Source organism: Salmo salar, chromosome ssa01 (genome assembly GCF_905237065.1).
Source record: "Salmo salar chromosome ssa01, Ssal_v3.1, whole genome shotgun sequence".
In the NCBI taxonomy this organism is placed as follows: Eukaryota; Metazoa; Chordata; class Actinopteri; order Salmoniformes; family Salmonidae; genus Salmo; species Salmo salar.
Window position 1 is genome coordinate 135,143,082 of NC_059442.1, and position 22,710 is coordinate 135,165,791.

Below are 22,710 nucleotides of genomic sequence, written 5' to 3' on the forward strand. Positions count from 1 at the left end.
GAGCTTTGTCAGATTGTCCATTAGTAAATCCAGAGCGTTGTCAGATTGTCCATTAGTAAATCCAGAGCTTTGTCAGATTGTCCATTAGTAAATCCAGAGCTTTGTCAGATTGTCCATTAGTAAATCCAGAGCGTTGTCAGATTGTCCATTAGTAAATCCAGAGCGTTGTCAGATTGTCCATTAGTAAATCCAGAGCGTTGTCAGATTGTCCATTAGTAAATCCAGAGTGTTGTCAGATTGTCCATTAGTAAATCCAGAGTGTTGTCAGATTGTCCATTAGTAAATCCAGAGCGTTGTCAGATTGTCCATTAGTAAATCCAGAGCGTTGTCAGATTGCTATTAGTAAATCCAGAGCGTTTCGCTCTCGGAGCGTTCAGAGGGCACACTGGCCAAGGAGTAAGGTTGATCCGAGCTTTCAACGGCAGCCAAGCACCCAAGCTAACTGACTAATGTTGGCTAGCTACTTCCAAACACAAATGAGAGAACACCTCACTCTGCCCATTTTACTCACCATAGCAGAGCTGGTTAGGCTGTTTTCATGTTATCCAGAGTGTTGGTGACTGTAACAGTGCTGCTGGCAACAACTTTTTTGCTGATGTTTACTGACACCGGCCATATTCAACAGGTGTTTCGTAAATGTATCAGTTATTCTGCACTAGAGGGCTCTGAAATCTCAGTAGATAGCCATTGAAACGTACAACTATTCCACTTAGCTAAGAATGATGTAAATAATTAAGTCAATAAACGTTGGGTAGTAAGTTAGCAGATAGTTAATATATTACCTGGCAAGTTAGATGTAAGTTCGATGAACGTTAGGTAACTAGCTAACATACCGGTACATACTTCTGTAATGCTATGGGGTTAGTATGGATAGCATAGCTAACAAATTGTCAGCCAACATAACGTGTAAAGTAACTTATTTGAAAAGTCATTACTTTATTACATTGATCATGTCACAGATGCCTCCAGTACTTTTGCTGCACCAGTTTCGGAGGTCTACGTCACCGGCCTCTAGAAACTGAACTGTGTCATTACGCACACCTGGTCCTCATATTCTCCCCTGATTAGTAATTGTATAAGTGTGCCCTTTGTTCACCATTGTCTTGTCGATTATTGTTCCAATGTCCGTTGGTCGTGTGAGTATCTGTGCCTTGTTGTTTTGGCTTTCGGGTCGCTTGTATTGTGCAGATGAATACGGGTCTCATCCCGTGTTGTATCATTGTGCACTTGTGTTTTCGGGTCTCGTCCCGTGTATTTCTTTGAGGTACTCTTCGCTCTTTTGTTTGGGTCTCAACCCTGTGTTTTGTATACGTGTTTGTTTGCTCTTCGTCCCCTTGCCTGTACAAGGCTCGCTGTAATTTGGGTAAATAATTTTAAAAACTATTACGCATTCCTGCGCCTGTCTCCTGACCCTTTATACCAACGTAACAGCTCAGCATTTTCTTAACATTTGTCATTAGTTAAAGCAATACATTTGTATCCGCTGTCGTCGGACTTCGGCTGCATATTTTCTTCCATTATCTTAAAAACTGAAAAGTTATGAAGCCACACTCATTTTCTGAAGAATTGCATTATGGACCCTAAAAGCAGGGAAATGGAGTCCACTGCATGCATACTTCGTATTTTGGCGAATTTAGTACGTCATCCGGGAACTTTTGGCATTCTAACTAGGACCAATAAGCATAGCATATACTCAATTCACGTCACAAATAGTGCGGTTCGTATGAGTATTCGAACACAGCTAAGGTTTGGGGTGGCAGCTTAACAAAATACATCTTTAGAGTTCTTAAGTAGCTGTTTCTAAGGCCCCTGGGCTATGTGTTGTGTGCGTTGGTCAGTTTAGTGAAGTATGTAATAGCAGAGTTCTGTGCGTGTCATGGGAGTGTTCAGTTTGTGGCTGTTGCCCATCCAGTAATCTGCTGTTTGGTTGGGGGGAGCCAGTCTGCAAACGGAGTTCTGCAAGGATTTAACAAATGAGTACTTGGTCAATGAATTCTTCAAACTTGCTGGAGACCCTGCTAGGGATGGAGACTCACCGCACATCAGCCATCCCTGCACTACACAAATGACAAACTTTCACCAGGGTCTGTAAAGCTTCTCCAGACACTGTGGACGTTGAGGATGTTTCGGTTCTCCGGGCAGAGAATTCTGTGTTCTATTGTGAAACGGGTGTTCTGACCAGACATTGAATTGACCAGACATGCTAATGTGATTAGCATGAGGTTGTAAGTAACAAGAAAATTTCCCAGGACATAGACATATCTGATATGGGAAGAAACATTCAATTCTTGTTAATCTAACTGCACTGTCCAATTAACAGTAGCTATTACAGTGAAAGAATACCATGCTATTGTTTTAGGAGTGCACAGTTATGAACTTAAATGTATTTAGAAACCAATTAGGCACATTTGGGCAGTCTTGATACAAAGTTTTGAACAGAAATGCAATGGTTCATTGGATGTCTAAAGCTTTGCACATACACTGCTGCCGTCTAGTGGCCAAAATCTAAATTGCACCTGGGTGGGAATAATACATTATCGCCTTTCTCTTGCATTTCAAAGATGATGGTACAAAAAAACAGGCGGATCCTTAATTAAATTAAGAACATTCTTATTTACAATATGACGGCCTACACTGATAGATTTTCCTATACTGTTTTACCTCCACTGTTGGCCAGCTCAATTTCAGTGTTTTCCTCCTTGGCCATCATATATCTTATAAAGGATAGCTATGAATGTACCTATGCCCTGGACTTGCATTTTGTTGTTTCAATCCCATACATAGCTTTGAAAGAAATGTGCTACCTCCTACCCGGACAGTTTCTGATTGATAGAGGCTACTCTTTGTTGAAGGTCAAGGCTGTGTTCAAATAGTGGCTGTACAGTGCTGTATGTGCAATTTCACTGGATTTGGTTTAGGGTGGGTGAGAAGGCACTGTTTGCAAGACAACCTATTACGATTAAAGCTACCTGTCGTTTAGCTTTCTGTTCCTAACGTGTCATGGTGTGTCATCTCAAAATGTATATTTTGATGGAGTTTCTTGGATGTGCCTCTGACTGCAAGCCAAGGATCAGAGGAGAACACAAACATATTCTACACGTCCTCAATAAAAGGTGAGACCACTACTAGAGACACACAAATAATGTTTTGTAGGTCTTTTAAAATGCAACTGCTCTGTAAAATGTCCACCAAGATACTATTGGTTCTCTGTTTGGTACCTGCAACATCTTCCACAAGATAAGTGCCAGTGTTGCACACTTCCAAAATAAAGGGCCACCACCTGTTTGCTGGTTGGCTGCAATATATTATATGCCCAGTAGATGGTGTCAATGTGCTATTCCTAAGCTTTGGTGAAGTGAGCTGTAGTGACCGCAAATTATGACCACTGCGAATGCAGTGGCAGTTATAGAACTGAACAGGACAACAAAAAGGAAACTTGAAATATCTTAAGTGTAATTTTGCTTCAGATTACCCTTCTGACCTGGCTTCTCTGTTATATCACTCTTCCCCCCCTCACATGTCTTTCTTGATTTTACTATATCCTGTCCATTTCTTTCAATTTTTGCTTCCATATTACCCAGACAATGCACACAGTTTATGGTGATTGTCCTGGAAAGAAGATAAATTAATGAGACATCCATTACATTACGCGTTTAGTATTTGCCAACATTCAGAAGTCCAGGGTTCACTTTGAGCCACAGACTGCCTCCTCCCATGTATTTCAGATGCCAGACTTTAGGAGGTTGAAAAGAACTGATCATTATGGAGTAGGAGTGAAACTAGCAGCTCCAGTGTAGTTGTGGGCTGGGGCAGTACAGTGTGGGGGTCTCTGGGGTTCATCTCTGCCTCAGTTAGGGGCTCCTCCTGGATGCTGTGTATAAGCCTACTGATATTTGGAAGCCTACACGTGCAGAATGCCACGTAGCCTGTGGTATGTGTATATGTGTGTGCTGCCAAGATGCAGTTCTATACTCTTAAATTGAGTTGAGTAATCGAAACCAGCAGTTTATGAAAGAAAAAACATTGACCATTTCCATCTTGATGTTTATTTGTCTGCAGTATAGAAGTGGAAGCCTAGTTTCAAATGCTTGGTGGTGTTGGAAATTATGACCAGAAGATAATTTGACTGATGTTGCAAAGGGGATGTGGATTGGGAAACGGTGACTGGATAAAATACTTGAGGGAGGAAAATAATAAGCTGTGTATGTGAGGGACAGGAGGAAGACATAATAGTATCACCACTAAGCAGCCCATACTAAGCAGAGCAATTTGAACAAGGACGTTTAGAGGTAGGGAAAACATATCCCACTGTGCCCAGACGTCATTTTAACATCTAGTTTTGATTTACATTTGTCTGAGTTGTCAACTAATGTGAATTCAAAGTAAAATGTAAAATATTTAACCATGTCATTGGATTTAGGTTAAAAGTTGGATTTAAAAAATAAGAAATTCCCTTACAGTGATATCTCTGTTTTTCACTCATCATATATATAATACAAAATATATATATATATATATATATCTTTATTTTGTATTACGTGTTAACAACGTTGATTCAACCAGTTTTTGCCGAGTGGGATATCTTTGTCTTGATGTTGAAAGGTGAAAAAAAATCAAACACTGGTATATTTCTGCCATAGCCTATATCCTATACAAGCTGGCTCTGATCTACCAGTTGAAGTTGTTTGCTTGAGATATTAGGATGCAGTTGATGTCAGTTCCTGCAGCCTCATTTCCTACTGCTGACAGAAGTTTCTTATCCAATACTTTTTAGAAGTGGCAGTCTGAATAATTCGTAACGTGTCCACAAGGCTGTCTGTGCCCAAAGTCGGAAAGCGAGAATTCAAGCCACGTGGACAAAGGAACTTGGCTAATGGCTTGCATATGTGGTTCCACTGGCTAGGAACACTGTGCTGCCCTTACCAGAGAGAGCAGTCTGCATGGAGCGATTCAATAAATTACTTGACAAACAGTGGCCAGTACAGATGGTTCTGCTGTTCGGTGGAACAGAGGAACCAACCCAGAAACAACTACGCATATTTTCACTTTTTGGGGAACTATTGGTATGCTGAATCATAAAAGTCTTGGCAATTACAGCCAACTAATCAAATCATGTTCAAATGACAACATTTCTTTCCTCCTTTTTCCTCTGGAAAGATAGACCGTCTGTTCGATTTACTGGAAATAGAACTCTACTTATAATAAATCTATAGTGTGTATATATAACTTAACTGGAAAATACACATTTTCTATTTGAATGCTTTAACAGATGAATGGAAAACCACATTGATAGGAGTACTAGCCTGCTCCAGCTAGAAAACAATAAAAAAATATGTACCATTGTTTACATGTCTTTTGAGGCTGCTTTTGTTTTTCCAATTAACATAATTTGACACTGATATACTTTCCAAAGACAGGAAAGTTAATTTGTGGCAAAACTCCTGCAAATTTGCTCCAAATTACAGTGTCTTCAGAAAGTGTTCATACCCCTTGACTTATTCCACATTTTGTTGTTTTACAGCCTGAATTCAAAATTGATTAAATTGTTATTTTTCTCACCCATCTACACACAATACTCCATAATGAAAATGGAAAAATGTGTTTTTAGACATTTTTTCAAATGTATTAAATTAAATACAGAAATGTCTAATTCACGTAAGTATTCACACCCCTTAGTCAATACATGTTAAAATCACTTTTGGCAGCGATTACAGCTGTAAGTCTTTCTCGGTACATCTTTATTAAGAGCTTTATCCTCTTTATCCACATTATCTTTTTAAAAATACTTCAAGCTCTTTCAAGGTGTGTGTTGATCATTGCTAGACAACAATTTTCAAGTCTTGACATATATATTCAAGTAAATTTAGGTCAAAACTGTAACTAGGCCACTCAGGAACATTCAATGTCGTCTTGGTAAGCAACTCCAGTGTAGATTTGGCCTTGTGTTTTAGGTTATTGTCCTGCTGAAAGTTGAATTATTCTCCCAGTATCTGTTGGAAAGCAGACTGAACCAGGTTTTCCTCTAGGATTTTGCCTGTGCTTAACTTTATTCCATTCATTTTTATCCCAGAAAACTCCCTAGTCCTAGCCGATGACAAGCATACCCATAACCACCACCATGCTTGAAAATCTGAAAAGTTGTACTCAGTGATGTGTTGTTTTTATTTATTTAACCAGGTAGGCTAGTTGAGAACAAGTTCTCATTTGCAACTGTGACCTGGCCAAGATAAAGCATAGCAATTCAACACATACAACAACACAGAGTTACACATGAAATAAACAAAACATACAGTCAATAATAGAGTAGAAAAAAAGAAAACAAAAAGTCTATATACAATGTGTGCAAATGAGGTAAGTTAAGGGAGTTAAGGCAATAAATAGGCCATGGCATTGAAGCTCGTCTGGAGGTTAGTTAACAGTGTCCAAAGAGGGGCCAGAAGTATACAGAATGGTGTCGTCTGCATAGAGGTGGATCAGAGAATCACCAGCAGCAAAAGCGACATCATTGATGTATACAGAGAAGAGAGTCGGCCCAAGAATTGAACCCTGTGGCACCCCGATAGAGACTGGCAGAGGTCTGGACAACAGGCCCTCCGATTTGACACACTGAACTCTATCAGAGAAGTAGTTGGTAAACCAAGCGAGGCAATCACTTGAGAAACCAAGGCTGTCGAGTCTGCCAATAAGAATGTGGTGATTGACAGAGTCGAAAGCCTTGGCCAGGTCGATGAATACGGCTGCACAGTAATGTCTCTTATCGATGGCGGTTATGATGTCGTTTAGGACCTTGAGCGTGGCTGAGGTGCACCCATGACCAGCTCTGAAACCAGATTGCATAGCGGAGAAGGTACGGTGGGATTCGAAATGGTCGGTAATCTGTTTGTTAACTTAGCTTTCAAAGACCTTAGAAAGACAGGGTAGGATAGATATAGGTCTGTAGCAGTTTGGGTCTAGAGTGTCACCCCCTTTGAAGAGGGGGATGACTGCGGCAGCTTTCCAATCTTTGGGAATCTGACGATACGAAAAAGAGGTTGAACAGGCTAGTAATAGGGGTTGCAACAATTTCGGCAGATAATTTAGAAAGAGTGTTGGATTTGCCCCAAACATAACGCTTTGTATTCAGGACATGAAGTGTATTTCTTTGTCACATTTTTTGCAGTTTTACAGGCTGCATGTTTTGGAATATTTTTGTTCTGTACAGGCTTCCTTCTTTTCACTCTGTCGTTTAGGTTAGTATTGTGAAGTAACTACAATGTTGTTGATCCATCCTCAGTTTTCTCCAATCACAACCATTAAACTCTGTAACTGTTTGGCCTCATGGTGAAATCCCTGAGCGGTTTCCTTCCTCTCCGGCAACTGAGTTAGGAAGGACTCCTGTAGCTTTGTAGTGTCTGGCTGTATTGATAATAACTTCACCATGCTCAAAGGGATATTCAATGTCTACTTTATTTTTACATCTATCTGCCCTTCTTTGCGAAGCTTTGGAAAACCTCCTTGGTCTTTGTGGTTGAATCTGTGTTTGAAATTCACTGCTCGCCCGAGGGACATTAAATGTAATTGTATGTGTGGGGTACAGAGATGAGGTACTCATTCAAAAATCATGTTGAACACTATTATTGTACACAGAGTGACTCCATGCAACTTATTATGTGACTTGTTTAGGCTTGCTATAGCAAAGGGGTTGAATACTTATTGACTCAAGACATTTAAGCTGTTGATTTTTTATTAATTTGTAAAACTTTCTAAAAACATAATTCCACTTTGGCATTATTGGGTATTGTGTGTAGGCTATTGACACATCTCAATTTAATACATTTTAGATTCAGGCTGTAACACAACAAAATGTGGAAAAAGTCAAGGGTGTGAATACTTTCTGAAGGCACTGTAAATAGTGTGCCACAAAATGTTGCAAGTTCGCAAATGTTTGCCACTACTGGTGAATCTGCGGCAAACCTTTGGCAACAATAATATTTATTGTCACTAGAGGCAAACTGTTCATCAGAAGCCGTTTCTGATGAACACATGAGTTCCAAGACAAGTAACCGTTGACGACCAATCAGGGGGCTTAGAAAAATATTTTGGAAAATGGAAACCAAACTATCTAGCTTGCTACCTACCAAAGTGTTCAGGTGAGTGTCTAACTTATTCATTAAGCTTCCTATAAACAAAACAATTGTGTTGTCTAATTGATCCCCAGTTAGCAATGTCATGCTTTATGGTATAGAGAGAAACACATTTTGTTGATACCAGTTTTAATCTATCGTATTTTTGCACAATTAATGTGATAGCTAGCTAGCTAACTAATGATTTGCGTAAACACTTGTATTTTTAGGTGAATACGTTTGTCTTTTAATACCAATATGGATGTCAATAAGCTAGTGTCACTGTTCAGTAGTATGTTAGCTAGCACAACAGCTAAGGTTACAACAATATGAGCTGACTTGACGTCAAAGCAAGACTTTACTTTTTGCAGATGGATACCCCTCCCCTACCCGTTGTGTTGGAAGGGGCTGTATTGGGAGGAGGATGCATCAACTCCCTGGAAAGATGTTTGTGGTGCAGTCCCTCATAACACTTTTATTGAGTGATAAATGAGCGTGTCCTCTTCAAGCTTGGTAAGGAATGCAAATGCATGTGTTATTCTCATAAATGTAGCCAATGCATTCATTCTTTGTAACAATTAGATCTTTCATTGCTTTGAACTAGTAGCTAGCACATCTTGATCATGTTGTTCCTTCTCTCTTTCTATTAGCAATCAGTTACAAGATAACAAAAAACTGATTTTGGCCTTCAATCAATCTGAGGACAGAGAACTATGTGTTCACCAAGTCAAAGCTTCTTGCACACATGGCTTTGAAATGAAAGCTAACATGAATTCATTTTTGAATTGCCATATTAGGCATAACACCATTTTTGGTTGGTTTTCTTCCACGCAAGCCTTATACACCTGAGTCAGGAACCAAAGACAACTAGTAGACAACTGTCTCTTAATGATGAAGTCCCCAGTCTAGATTGAATATCATGATTAGTTTGAACCAATTGTGTTGAGGCATGGCTGGAGGAAAATCTTGTACACTGTGCCTCTCTAGGAACAGTTGGCAACACATTTAAAGGGAGATTTAGTAGGCCTAAGTCCCAGTTTATGCTAGCTACATCGTTTGTTTATATAGCATTTGTACACGGCAGAAACATTGTTTCCTTGCTGAAAAATATTTAGAAAGCCAGTTTCAGTGAGAAGCATAGCAACACCAAGGTAACTTCGTAACAGCTGACTCCGTTTTTCCAAAGCCGAACCCGCTCATTAGCTGCTGAGTCTACCTTTTAAGATGCCAAAATAGAAAATGTTTTCAGTATCCACATTTTTGTTGTTGTGTGTTTTCAGATTGTTTCAGTGCATGCATTCAACAAACTTTGGACGAAGGACTTCTACAGGGTTCAAAGTTCTCCAAAGTTCACTCAGAAAAGTCAATAGTTCTGAACTGTGTTTGAATTTTCTGTTTTAATTATTTCACTGTTGTTAATTATCTTTTAAACTTCCATTGGTTGAAAGCTATTGCTCAGTTATCACTTGGCTGATGTAAATTCTGTAGTTGCCCCTTTAAACATCCTACAGTCAATATCCCCATGGTGTTCACAGTTCTCTAATGTAAATGTTGTAGCAACATATAAATTGTTTATTTAATATTTTTGGGGGAAATATCCAGTCTTTGCTCTTTTCTTCATTACCATGCTGATGACTTCAAGTTGTATTGGATTTATTTGTATCTGTTAAGACATTGAATACGTTGTTTGGTATATTTTGTATGTTTAGTTTAGTTTTCTCTGTGGGAAGCAAGTTCATTTAAAGTTCTATGTGATTTGGTTTATGTAGTTAACACACAGCAACCAAAAACCTGATCTAATTTGCATATTCATACTGAGTTTGCTGCAAATTGGCCAAAGGTTTGTCACAACTGTTTGTTAGAAGCCTGTTTTTTCACTAAGGGTACTGTTCCTTTTGAGAGCCCTGTACATTTAAATAGATCATTGTATCCCCATAGTTGTCTTTGTTGCTTATTTCAGATTGAACTGTGTTTTGACTATATCCAATGGCTACTCCACCTCACGGGATCAAATGTCTGCTATTCAATTCCAAGACGGTTGGCGGGCACATTTTGGGGAAGTCAAATAATGCCTCTTGGCTCTGATTTGATTTAGAGAGCTTACACAAGGGATGATGTGAAGTCATGTGACGCTTGTCGGAAAGCAGATGTGCAAAGCAGACTTTTATAAATCACTACTGGCTGGCCTATTCTATAAAGTAGGATTTTTCCACAGTGTTAGGTCAATGACAAATTCTATGCCAATTTATGCAAAAATACAATATGTTCATTTATTATAATTTTAGGAGGTTAAAAACAAGTGCTTCTTTCCATATTTCCATATTTTGTCTTTTTGTGGTTGATGAAAAGAGCTTTGTGGACACATTGATTAGTCTATCTGCAATGTACAATACTGTTGAATGAATGACTAATAGAAAGTGCCCAGTGTCCAATGGAAAACATTCCTATTACAAAACTATGTGACATAAAAAATATGCAGTATATTGGTTTGCTACAACCTGTCCCCTAATGTCACATGTGGGTGTGGATATAACATTGCTCCCTTAGTTTCAGGATTCTTAGTGTACATTGTACTTTGTGTATTTTGATAGTGTACAGCAGTGTTGGCTGTGGATTGAGAGATTAGATTGTGTTGTGTTTTTTTCATCTGGTACTGCAGTGCAGTCGTGGCTACTGTGGTCAGTCATGTATAAAGACGGCTAGACAGAGAGAAATGAAAACCATTGATTAAGATTTCCCAACCATGTATTATGTCCCTAGGCCTAGTGTTAACAACAGGGAAGTGTTTTCATTGGCATACTGCAAGAGAAGAGTAAAGGTTTAGATTTGTACAGGACTTTAGGGGTCAACGTGGTCACACTGCAACCAGAGGCCACAATAAAACACTCCCAAGTCAAAGAACACAGAGACCTCAATGTGTTCATTGCATAAAATAACTGCGACATAAAATCATACTGGAAAGCTTGGAAATAAGATAATCACATTGCCAAAGAAGGGCCAAAAAGAAAGAGGGTATTGGAAAAGTATAACTGGAATATTTTGTTCAGTTTAGGTTGATGGGACTTGGGAGTGGACTTTCCAATGACATGTAAACCCATCATGCAATCCTGTTTACATTTCAGAGCTCCTCCTATGAGAAAGTTGATGTGCTGAGATTTTGGCACAATGGGTTGCACTTTTGTCAGAGTTCATCCGACAGAGTAAGTGCTATTTGTCATAACATTTGCGTTCCTGTTAATCTGGCTGAGGAACTTGTTATTTTCTTATCACATGCTATGAGAAAAAGGCCATCAGAATCTTCCCAACTAAGGTCTGACTATAAAATACTGCGTGCGTGCGTGCGGTGTTTTCTCCCAGGATATTCTCCTGGGTGGGATAATTGCAGAAAGACGTGCTTTTACTGTGTTGTGTTTTTCCAAGACATAAGCAGTCATTAGCAAAGTCTACACATCAGTGATTCCACCTTGATTACCCAGAACGTACAATATTGTACAAATTTGCCTCAACATATTATAAGTGTTTGCAAATTTGTACAATATTGTACGTTTTGCAAATTTGTAACATACTGTACAAATTGCAATTCGTAATATATCAGGGTGACATAGGTATTTACTGAAGGACCTGTTGATTCATTGAGCCACTATGTATCTTAGATAAATGTATCTAAAAGCAAATTAAACAATCATATTTCATTTACAAAATGCTGTATAATGGTCATTTTACTCCATGGTTAATTTTTAGGCTACACATCCTCCCCTCTTTCGAATTACATTACACAAAGCCTTATGTCAGACAGTTATGTAACTTCAGACATTGCAAGAAAAACCATAACACATGGTTTTCTGTTATCCAACTCTGGAGCAGAGCCATTTGGAGGGTCGGTGTCAAGTAGCCTTTCCGTCTATTTATTACATGAGCACCGAGCTTGTCTAAAAACCGAATTAGAAACGTCAAATGTTAAACTCCTCCTCTCCACTCTTAGCGCATCTGCAAACCTCGGAACAGAACGATGTGAAGTTGCGTGGAGAACATAGCAATACTGTTGCAGATTTTTCAGGATTTAATTTGGTGTAAATTAGACTTACTTTAATGTACTTTAGTTTCAAAGTACAAATGCTAGACCACAGAAATTAAAATATCTCTTATTAGTCAATCTATTTAGTTGAATTAATTGTATTATGGGCGCGTGTAAATTTGGCATTTTTTATGCCTGTGCGCACGTATGTTTATTCATTTGGATACTGCAAACTGTCCAATCTCAGCGGCATCCACCAGAGACAAGACAAGTTAATAACCAAGTGCCAGGTATACGGCAGACAATACAATGGGCGCACAATGGTAACGTTTTTAGCCTTCTGAGTCACGGCTCAGAATATCGACCACCAAAGCAAAGAGGCGCCAATAAAGAGCAGGAGAGACCTGTCACCATCATTAGAGATGGGGAAGCTAACAAGCCTTCTGACTCCTCAAGACAGTCTCCCTCGTCTACCCACACAGTGTCCAGTGCAGGAGCACGCCCGCGCTGGCTACCACCTCAAGTTCCAAGGCCCCCGAGGGGACAGGGGCACCAGCATCAGGATGTCCATCCAAGTGGCCATGCAGAAACTAAGGCAAATGGCACGACGAATGGGACACAGGACAAACTGTCCCCATCGCCGAGAAGAGAAGACGTGATGGCAGGGGATGATCCTTACAACCCATACAAGACCTCAGATTCAGATAATCCTTACTACAATTACTATGACGTGTACGAGAGTCCCAGGCGCAGAGAGAGACCTGGGTATGGTACAGGGTACCATGAGAACGGTAAGACGGTGGACTATTGGACAGCATGTTTGAAGGGTTGGAATTTGGAATGCGTTTGCTGCAGTGCCAGAATATTTTGTCCAGTAGCCTACATGTAGCTGTAAAAAGATTAAAAAGATACGGTCTGTGTCATCGTTTTTTCTTGATATTACAATCATTTGTGATAAAAACAAATATATCCCCTCTAGGTCTGCCTGATCTTGTGCCGGACGCATACTACATCCAAGCCTCCGTATATGTCCAGAGAGTTCCTATGTACAACCTCAGATGTGCAAACGAAGAGAATTGCTTGTCAAGGTATTACTGGAACAAACTCTATGGGATTTAAAGAGAAGGTTATTGTCCAACAACTTCAAGGTGTGAGTCAGAATGTGTGTGAGTCTTAACACTTGAGTGTTTGCGGTTTTGGTTTACTTTAGAGCAGCATACACTTCCCACTGGGCGCTAACTGGTTGAATCAAAGTCAACATAATTTCAAAGTTGGAAAAATTACCCAATTGTCATACTTGAGTAAAAGTAAAGATACCTTAATAGAAAATGACTCAAGTAAAAGTGTAAAAATATTCGTTTTTTTAAGTATCAAAAGTAAATGTAATTGCTCAAATATATTTAAGTGTCAGTATACTTAAGTATAAATGGGATGTACTGGGCTTGCGTCGTCTTCGGTTGCGAGGCCGGTTGGACGCAGTGGCGGTTCTAGACCATTTCAACTGGGGGGGGGGGGGCAAGCTGGGGCCAGTTGTACTGTTAGAGGGGCCAGTTACATTAGACGTTATTGTTGTCATATCGTTTTCTTCACTGCATTGCAGGCATTAGCAGGCAAAAGACCATGTTCATAATGCAGATGCATATGGTACGATTCTGTTGTGTTCCGCCTAAAGCCATCCCTCTAGAAAATGTGTGGGTTAAATTAGTGTTCCGAGTTTCCAATGTCTAATAACGGATGTAAAAAAAGAATGCTAGCAAAAATTACTTATGTAAAAATGATTTCATACTCCACATTTAGGGGGGTCCAAAATTGTTGTCACGGGGCACTGCCCCCCCCAGAACCGCTAGTGGTTGGATGTACTGCCAAATTCTCTAAAACGATGTTGGAGGCAGCTTATGGTAGAGAAATTAACATTTAATTATCTGGCAACAGCTCTGGTGGACATTCCTGCAGTCAGCATGCCAATTGTACGCTCCCTCAAAACTTGAGACATCTGTGGCATTGGATTTTCTGACAAAACTGCACATTTTAGAGTGGCCTTTTATTGTCCCCAGCACAAGGTGCCCCTGTGTTATGATCATGCTGTTTAATCAGCTTCTTGATATGCCACACCTGTCAGGTAAATGGATTATCTTGGCAAAGGAGTAATGCTCACTAACAGATGTCAACACATTTGTGCAAAAAAATTTAGATAAATAAGCTTTTTGTGCATATGGAAAATGTCTGGGATTTTTTATTTTAATTCATGAAACATGGGACCAACACTTTACATGTTGCGTTTTATATTTTTGTTCAGTGTATATAGGCCTAGGATTTCAAACATTTGTTGATTTCAAATTTCATCTTCAAGTTAATCATTTAATATGTTGGTTTCATGTCTCCATCTCAACCAAATATCAAAGTTAAAGAATAGTACTAAATCAAATCAAACTTTATTTAAAGTGCATTTAAAGTTTGATTAGATTTAGTCTTATTCTTTAACTTATTTTTGGTTGCGATGGAGACAAACTGGATATTGAATTGTGTTTAGTTGTCATTGCAACTAAATATCAACATTTGAAGGAGATGTATCGTCTGCTTGGATAGCTCGATATCTGCCAGTAATTTATTCTGGCTTCAATTTCAGTTTGTTTACAAATTAATAATTTATGGATCTTGGATTCACGTCTCCATCGCAACCAAAAATCTAAGTGAATAGGACTAACTGAAATTAAATCAAACTTTAAATGTACTTTAAATAAAGTATGATTTGATTTATTCATTTTCTTTAACTGTGATTCTTGGTTGAGATGGAGATGTGAATCCAACATATAAACTATTAATTTGTAGACATACTGAAATTTGTTGATAACCAAACACAATATCACTTCTGCAATACATTTAATAGCCTATTAACTTTTTTACAAGTTAACAAATGATATGTTGGATTCAAGTCTCCAAGTAAACCAAAAATAAAAGATAAAGATTAGGATTAAGCAAGTGGCTCAGATTAAACTATCTAAGCATTAGATGTCCTTTAAATGTTGGTATTTGGTAGTGTTGTCAACAAGACACAATTCAATAATATTTTTGTAATACAGTAAATAGCCTTAAATTGAGGCTATCTTACAAACTAATGTAACAGTATTTATTCTACTTTAAAATGAGTAACACATCCATGACCACATTTTGAGGTTAGCCTACTGTAACTATAAATGTCTTCTTATGTAATCATCGAAGGTGTGCATGTTCAAGATAGCATTCAAAGGTCGTAGGTCTGTAGCGATCTTCACAATAGCTGTAATAATCTGCATAATCTTGAACAGCATTGATCCCTTGCACTATGTACTTTTAATGTAATCTCAACTGCTATACAGGTCATTTGGTTGTGCTATTAGATGAAGCACAGTGATACCACATTAAAGGGATAGTTCACCCAAATTACAAAATTGCATATTGGTTCCCTTACCCTGTAAGCCAGTGGTCACCAACCAGTCGATCGCGATCCAAGGCATTCCTCGTCGATTGCCAAATATTTCTGTAAAAAAAACAAAGAAAACACTTTGGGTTCCTGTTTTTTTTTTTGTATTTGTCTCGCGCTCTTAGCGGTAGATGCACCCAATTAGGCTGCCCTGCGCGCTGGGTAGGTGAGGTGATCCAATGTTGAACCATTTCATGTGTCTGAAGGTACAAACTCTGCCTTCTCAGCAGGCCCGGAGAGCAAATCAAGTGCACTATAGGCCTACCGCTGGCCAATCGGATGGCTCAGATTACCATGTCTGCAGTAAAGTAGCAGGCTTAAAAGAAAGCTACAGCAAAGTTGTCACTGTTAGATTTCAAATATTTTAAAACCATGACTAGAGAGAGACTGTCAATGAACACAGCAAATAGCTGCTGTTTTATGAGTGAATTTAAATTCTTACTCGGCACTGTCAACACTTTTTATCCAACACTTTTATAGGCTATCAAAATGCGGGTTCTTCCTACTTCGACTCGCACTACAACCAACACTGCAGCTGCAATGAGTAGGAAAGTGTATAGATAGGCTTGCGTTATTATTAGATGAATATTTCACTTTCTCTGTTCATAGGAGTAACACCATGAATTTGTGCATGAGGCAGGAATAATGCTGTGGGACTTGAGTTTCGCCATCAGCTGGAAGACACACTTTTTGGTCAGCAAAGGAAAGGGAGAGGGGAGGGACGTTGAGAGGCGGACTCCAGTCTCCTATTCTCTCCCTCCGCTGAGACTGACCATCAGATGCAGGCATCATCAGCCCACTAAATATTAAAATGTACGCTCACAGAGCTGTGCCTCACAAGTAATACAACAACGGATCTATTACCAATGTGATCATATAGCCTACCTCAAATTTGAAATGTAATTTTAAAAAATGGTGTGAACTACAACGCATTGGCAGGGCATTTCAAGCAAAGCCAATATGCAGTGATAATGTATTGGGCCTATAACGTACTGCACAAACCTCATTGCTACAGAACTGTTTTACTGTTTTTAATAGGTTAATGTTTCATAGGCTTACGTTTTTTAAGTTACGTAAAATAAAAATCTTAGCGTTATATCTCAGCTTGCATTTTGACTCAGAAACTGATCTTGACTTAGAAAAGGTTGGTGACCACTGCTGTAAGCAGTCTGACAGCAATCATGATGAAAGTAATTCATGCTTTGGTTTAGTTTCCCTGGCACTCTTTCCACATGCTAACATTTTAGCATTTGTTGCACAAATCCCATTCAAGTCATGGGACCGATATAACAGTGTCAGGGACACTAAACCAAAGCATGAATTGCTGTAATACCGTGTCCTAGAACTGCTTACAGGGTTAGGAAACCAATGTGTCATTTTGTAATTTGGGTGAACTGTCCCTTTAAGTTGTTGTAATAACTGACATTGTATTACCATTTTACTTTGTGATTTTAAATGGTTGAAAGTGCAGTGATAGCACATTTAGATGACAACTAAACCAAAAATCAAACATTGTTTTTCTATTGGAATTTGGTTGTGCTTTTAGATGGTTGAAAGCATGGTGACAACACATTGGGAATTCAGCAAACTTCTGCTTGTATTTTTGAGTGGGTGAATAAAGGTTGAAATCTTATTGATCAACATCTCGATGGAATATTACCCAAATGTCCATGTTGAAATGACATGGTGTGCCCAGTGGGATGCATTTAGTGGATAAATAGAATCCTACCACCAGTTGGGTGGAATGGTAGAATTCAACGAATCATTTAAACGCTCTGCAGTTTACGTGGAAAAATCATCACTAGCCAGACTGTAAACTCATTATCAAAACTAACCCAAACAGCCATATCCTTTTTGAAAGGAACCACTCCTCCCTCTTCCAAACCTTTCCCAGAAATGTAAGATCATACGCTTTCTTAAAAAGGAGGTAGAGTGTATATGGCTTATGAATGCACTCGATCCCATTCTGTGTTCAAATCTGTATTCAGTTCTGTATTCAATTGTATTGTTGATGTTGTTTTGGGGGGGCAGTTCGGCTTACAGCGCCAGAGACTATGACACCCGGATGCTGCTGAGGTTCCCACAACGGGTGAAGAACCAAGGGACGGCTGACTTCCTGCCAAGCAGACCGCGCTACTCCTGGGAATGGCACAGTTGTCACCAGTGAGTCTCTCTCAATGTCTGTTTGTCTATATGCCATTTCCACCTCGCTCTGGAAATGTGTGTTTCTCTGTCTCCGTCTCTGTCTGCCAGTTACACAAACACTCTGTTTTCTTTCACTCTTTCTTATTTCTTCTCTCTCACACACAGAGTAGATTAATGTCCACATTTTGATCATCAACATACTGGTCTCATCAGACGGAATTGTCTGGCAATATATAGCAATGCAAAAGTCTATGTCAATGTTTTTGACTCCAATTTCCACTTCTAAATATTTGACTCCAACCCATAACATCTGCTGCATATGAGGAATGTGATGCTGGATGTGTAGCCAGAACATTCAGAGGGAAAAGTCTCTAACCTTGTCTTAATGAATACATTCAAAAGTATCTGCATTTCACATTACCTCAGCTCATAGCTATACTCTGAGGTAAGTCACATACTGTACCAACATCAAGTACGGGGTACATATTGACCTACATCCTGCAGCTTGTTTTTGTACAACTGATTTGTAGGTCTCAGCCTCATTGACTGGACCTGTACCTGAAACAGTATAAAATGCACTAAGACCGCACTCAGTCAGCTATAAAAGGAAATAAGCAAACAGGAAAGCACTCACCCAGAGGCGGCGCTCCTAGTGGCCGGAGACTTTAATGCAGGGAAACTTAAATCAGTTCTACCAAATTTCTATCAACATGTTAAATGTGCAACCAGAGGGAAAAAAAATCTAGATCACATGTACTCCACACACAGAGACGCGTACAAAGCTCTCCCTCACCCTCCATTTGGTAAATCCGACCACAACTCTATCCTCCTGATTCCTGCTTACAAGCAAAAATTAAAACAGGAAGCACCAGTGACTCTGTCTTTAAAAAAGTGGTCAGATGAACCAGATGCTAAACTACAGGGCTGTTTTGCTATCACAGACTGGAATATGTTCCGGGATTCTTCCGATGGCATTGAGGATACACCACATCAGTCACTGGCTTTATCAATAAGTGCATCGACGATGTCGTCCCCACAGTGACTGTACGTACATACCCCAACCAGAAGCCATGGATTACAGGCAACATTCGCACTGAGCTAAAGGGTAGAGCTAACGCTTTCAAGGTGCGGGACTCTAACCCGGAAGCTTACAAGAAATCCTACTATGCCCTGCGACGAACCATCAAACAGGCATCAATACAGGATTGAATCATACTACACCGGCTCCGACACTCATCTTATGTGGCAGGGCTTAAACTATTACAGACTACAAAGTGAAGCACAGCCGCGAGCTGCCCAGTGACACGAGCCTACCAGATGAGCTAAATCACTTCTATGCTAGGCAAGCAACACTGAAGCATGCATGAGAGGATCAGCTGTTCCAGACGACTGTGTGATCACGCTCTCCGTAGCCGTCGTGAGTAAGACCTTTAAACAGATCAACATTCACAAGGCTGCGGGGCCAGACGGATTACCAGGACGTGTGCTAAGGGCATGTGCTGACCAACTGGCAGGTGTCTTCACTGACATTTTCAACATGTCCCTGATTGAGTCTGTAATACCAACATGTTTCAAGCAGACCACCATAGTCCCTGTGCCCAAGAGCACAAAGGCAACCTGCCTAAATGACTACTGACCCGTAGCACTCACATCCGTAACCATGAAGTGCTTTGAAAGGCTGGTAATGGCTCACATCAACACCATTATCCCAGAAACCCAAGACCCACTCCAATTTTCATACCGCCCAAACAGATCCACAAATGATGCAATCTCTATTGCACTCCACACTGCCCTTTCCCACCTGGACAAAAGGAACACTTATGTGAGAATGCTATTCCTTGACTACAGCTCAGCGTTCACCACCATAGTAGCCTCAAAGCTCATCACTAAGCTAAGGATCCTGGGACTAAACGCCTCCCAATGCAACTGGATCCTGAACTTCCTGACGGGCCGCCCCCAGGTGGTGAGGGTAGGTAGCAACACATCTGCTACCCTGATCCTCAACACTGGAGCCCCCCAGGGGTGCGTGCTCAGTCCCCTCCTGTACTCCCTGTTCACCCACGACTGCATGGCCAGGCACGACTCCAACACCATCATTAAGTTTGCAGATGACACAACAGTGGTAGGCCTGATCACCGACAACAACGAGACAGCCTATAGGGAGGAGGTCAGAGACCTGGCCGGGTGGTGCCAGAATAACAACCTATCTCTCAATGTAACCAAGAATAAGGAGATGATCGTGGACTACAGGAAAACGAGGACCGAGCACGCCCCCATTCTTATCGACGGGGCTGTAGTGGAGCAGGTTGAGAGCTTCAAGTTCCTTGGTGTCCACATCACCAACAAACTAGAATGGTCCAAACACACCAAGACAGTCATGAAGCGGGCACGACAAAGCCTATTCCCCCTCAGGAAACTAAAAAGATTTGGCATGGGTCCTGAGATCCTCAAAAGGTTCTACAGCTGCAACATCGAGAGCATCATCCTGACTGGTTGCATCACTGCCTGGTACAGCAATTGCTCGGCCTCCGACCGCAAGCCACTACAGAGTTTAGTGCGTACGGCCCAGTACATCACTGGGGCTAAGCTGCCTGCCATCCAAGACCTCTACACCAGGCGGTGACAGAGGAAGGCCCTAAAAATTGTCAAAAACCCCCGCCCCCATCATAGACTGTTCTTTCTACTACCGCATGTCAAGCAGTACTGTGCCAAGTTTAGGACAAAAAGGCTTCTCAACAGTTTTTACCCCCAAGCCATAAGACTCCTGAACAGGTAATCAAATGGCTACCCGGACTATTTGCATTGTGTGCACCCCCCAACCCCTCTTTTACGCTGCTGCTACTCTCTGTTTATCATATATGCATAGTCACTTTGACTATACATTCATGTACGTACTACCTCAATTGGCCTGACCAACCAGTGCTCCTGCACATTGGCTTACCGGGCTATCTGCATTGTGTCCCGCCACCCGCCAACCCCTCTTTTACGCTACTGCCACTCTCTGTTCATTATATATGCATAGTCACTTTAACCATATCTACATGTACATAGTACCTCAATCAGCCTGACTAACCGGTGTCTGTATATAGCCTCGCTACTGTATATAGCCTCGCTACTGTTATTTTTCACTGTCTTTTTACTGTTCTTATTTCTTTACTTACCTAATACCTTTTTTGCACTATTGATTAGAGCCTTTAAGTAAGCATTTCACTGTAAGGTCTACACCTGTTGTATTCGGCGCACGTGACAAATAAACTTTGATTTGATGTATTTCTCTGCATTGGAACAACATTATTTTCTCAGTTTCTACCTACATGTTTGATTGAATGCCAGCCAAAGTGATGACAAAGTGATTGAATCAGTTATTTAGCCACTGATCAAACTCCATTGTCCTGCTTCTTTCCAGGCATTACCACAGCATGGATGAGTTCAGCCACTATGACCTGCTGGATTCAGGTGGGAGGAGTGTGGCCGAGGGACACAAGGCCAGCTTCTGCCTGGAGGACAGCTCCTGTGACTACGGCTACTACAGACGCTTTGCCTGCACCTCACACACCCAGGTTACCGACACAACACGTGTTGCTTTATGTTATGTTGACCAATCGAATCAAAGGGATATCCAACATTTACTATTTCTCTGTAGATTGTATGGCTGTTCAGTACCAGGCTATGATATCCAGCAGAGATGCTTACTTACAGTCGAATACTCTGTCTGTAATGGCATGAGAGGGCTGCTTACTGTTGTCTAATCATAGGGCCTGAGTCCAGGATGTTATGATACCTATAACGCAGACATCGACTGCCAGTGGATCGATATTACAGATGTGAAACCTGGGAACTACGTCCTGAAGGTTTGTCACAAAAACAGATGACATTATTGGCACTTTGGTGCTGAACAACGTGTCCCAAGGTATTCAAACACCAGCTCTGAGAAGCAAAAAGGCTGATTTGAAATGCCTTGACTGTGTTCGGAATCAATGTTGCAACTGTTTTAGACCACATTTTCATTGTCTTTATGAAATATGAAACATTTGTACTCTCACCCCTTTCTTTCTGTGTTTTAGATTAGTGTGAACCCCAGCTATCAGGTTCCAGAGTCTGACTACAGCAACAACATTGTGCGCTGTGAGGTTCGCTATACTGGCAACTATGCCTATGTTTCAGGATGTCACGTCTCACAGTGAGTCTTAAAACTCCTCATCTCATTCTACAAACTATTGTGCATGTTTTTTAGTGCAAGAGTCAGGAGTAGGCGTAGGTCTGGAAAACGGGCCCATGATGCTTCAACACGTGATTAATCATAACTCACATTACAAGATATATTATGCTGTGTGTGACGAAATGCTTTCTTCTTTTCTTCTCAGATATTAAGAGGGGGAAGTCATTCTCCAAACCACTGAGAAGCATTTCTGTAAAAACTCCATGACAGCCAAGAAAACATCTTGAACAAAATGTGGACACACATGGCTAACTGAAAATGTGTAAGAATGGTCACACTCTTGTCAAGTTTGACTTCGTTTTTCAGGTGAACGTAAACCAAAACTCAGAGGTTCATGTCATGCCTAAGTTAAACATGTTTTTCTAAAGCCATTCTATAAGTGCAATAAACTATTAATTGAATTTATAGGTTTCAAATTGAAAGTATACTACATTACAATAGTTTTGACAGGTTTTAAATGGCGTAAATCAAATAAATGGAATTTCAGACATTCAAAGCTCACAAGTGAGAAATTGCTTGTTTTTACATATCAATTACACAATATTCAGCACCACATTGTATGGAATCCATCTTCAGCTTGCTTTAAGAGCACAGAATGTACCGCATTGTAAGATGCAGATTTTTCACCCGTGCCATTTCCCTCATCATTTTATGTGTTTTATGTCAATCATATCATCAAACATCTCATCCCTTTCACCCTGTTATTGTTAATATTATTATTTACATTTGCTTGCTATTAGTAGCTTGTACATTTGAAGTCGGAAGTTTA

General features: G+C 40.3%; 1 protein-coding gene across 2 annotated transcripts; it reads left to right on the forward strand.

Annotated features, from left to right (window-relative positions):
• Positions 1-1,121: 1,121 nt before the first annotated feature.
• Positions 1,122-22,442, forward strand: LOC106564861 (protein-lysine 6-oxidase). 2 transcript variants are annotated; one of them, XM_014131341.2, is made up of 7 exons: positions 1,122-1,136; positions 13,097-13,205; positions 17,609-17,740; positions 21,129-21,282; positions 21,478-21,573; positions 21,787-21,902; positions 22,087-22,442. In XM_014131341.2, exons 2-7 carry the CDS (start codon positions 13,162-13,164, stop codon positions 22,091-22,093), a joined length of 549 nt encoding a protein of 182 aa, XP_013986816.1. In that variant the 5' UTR covers positions 1,122-1,136; positions 13,097-13,161; the 3' UTR covers positions 22,094-22,442. The 2 variants fall into 2 exon arrangements, with proteins under 2 accessions (XP_013986816.1, XP_013986807.1); XM_014131332.2 differs by lacking the exon at positions 1,122-1,136 and adding an exon at positions 12,046-12,908.
• Positions 22,443-22,710: the final 268 nt, after the last annotated feature.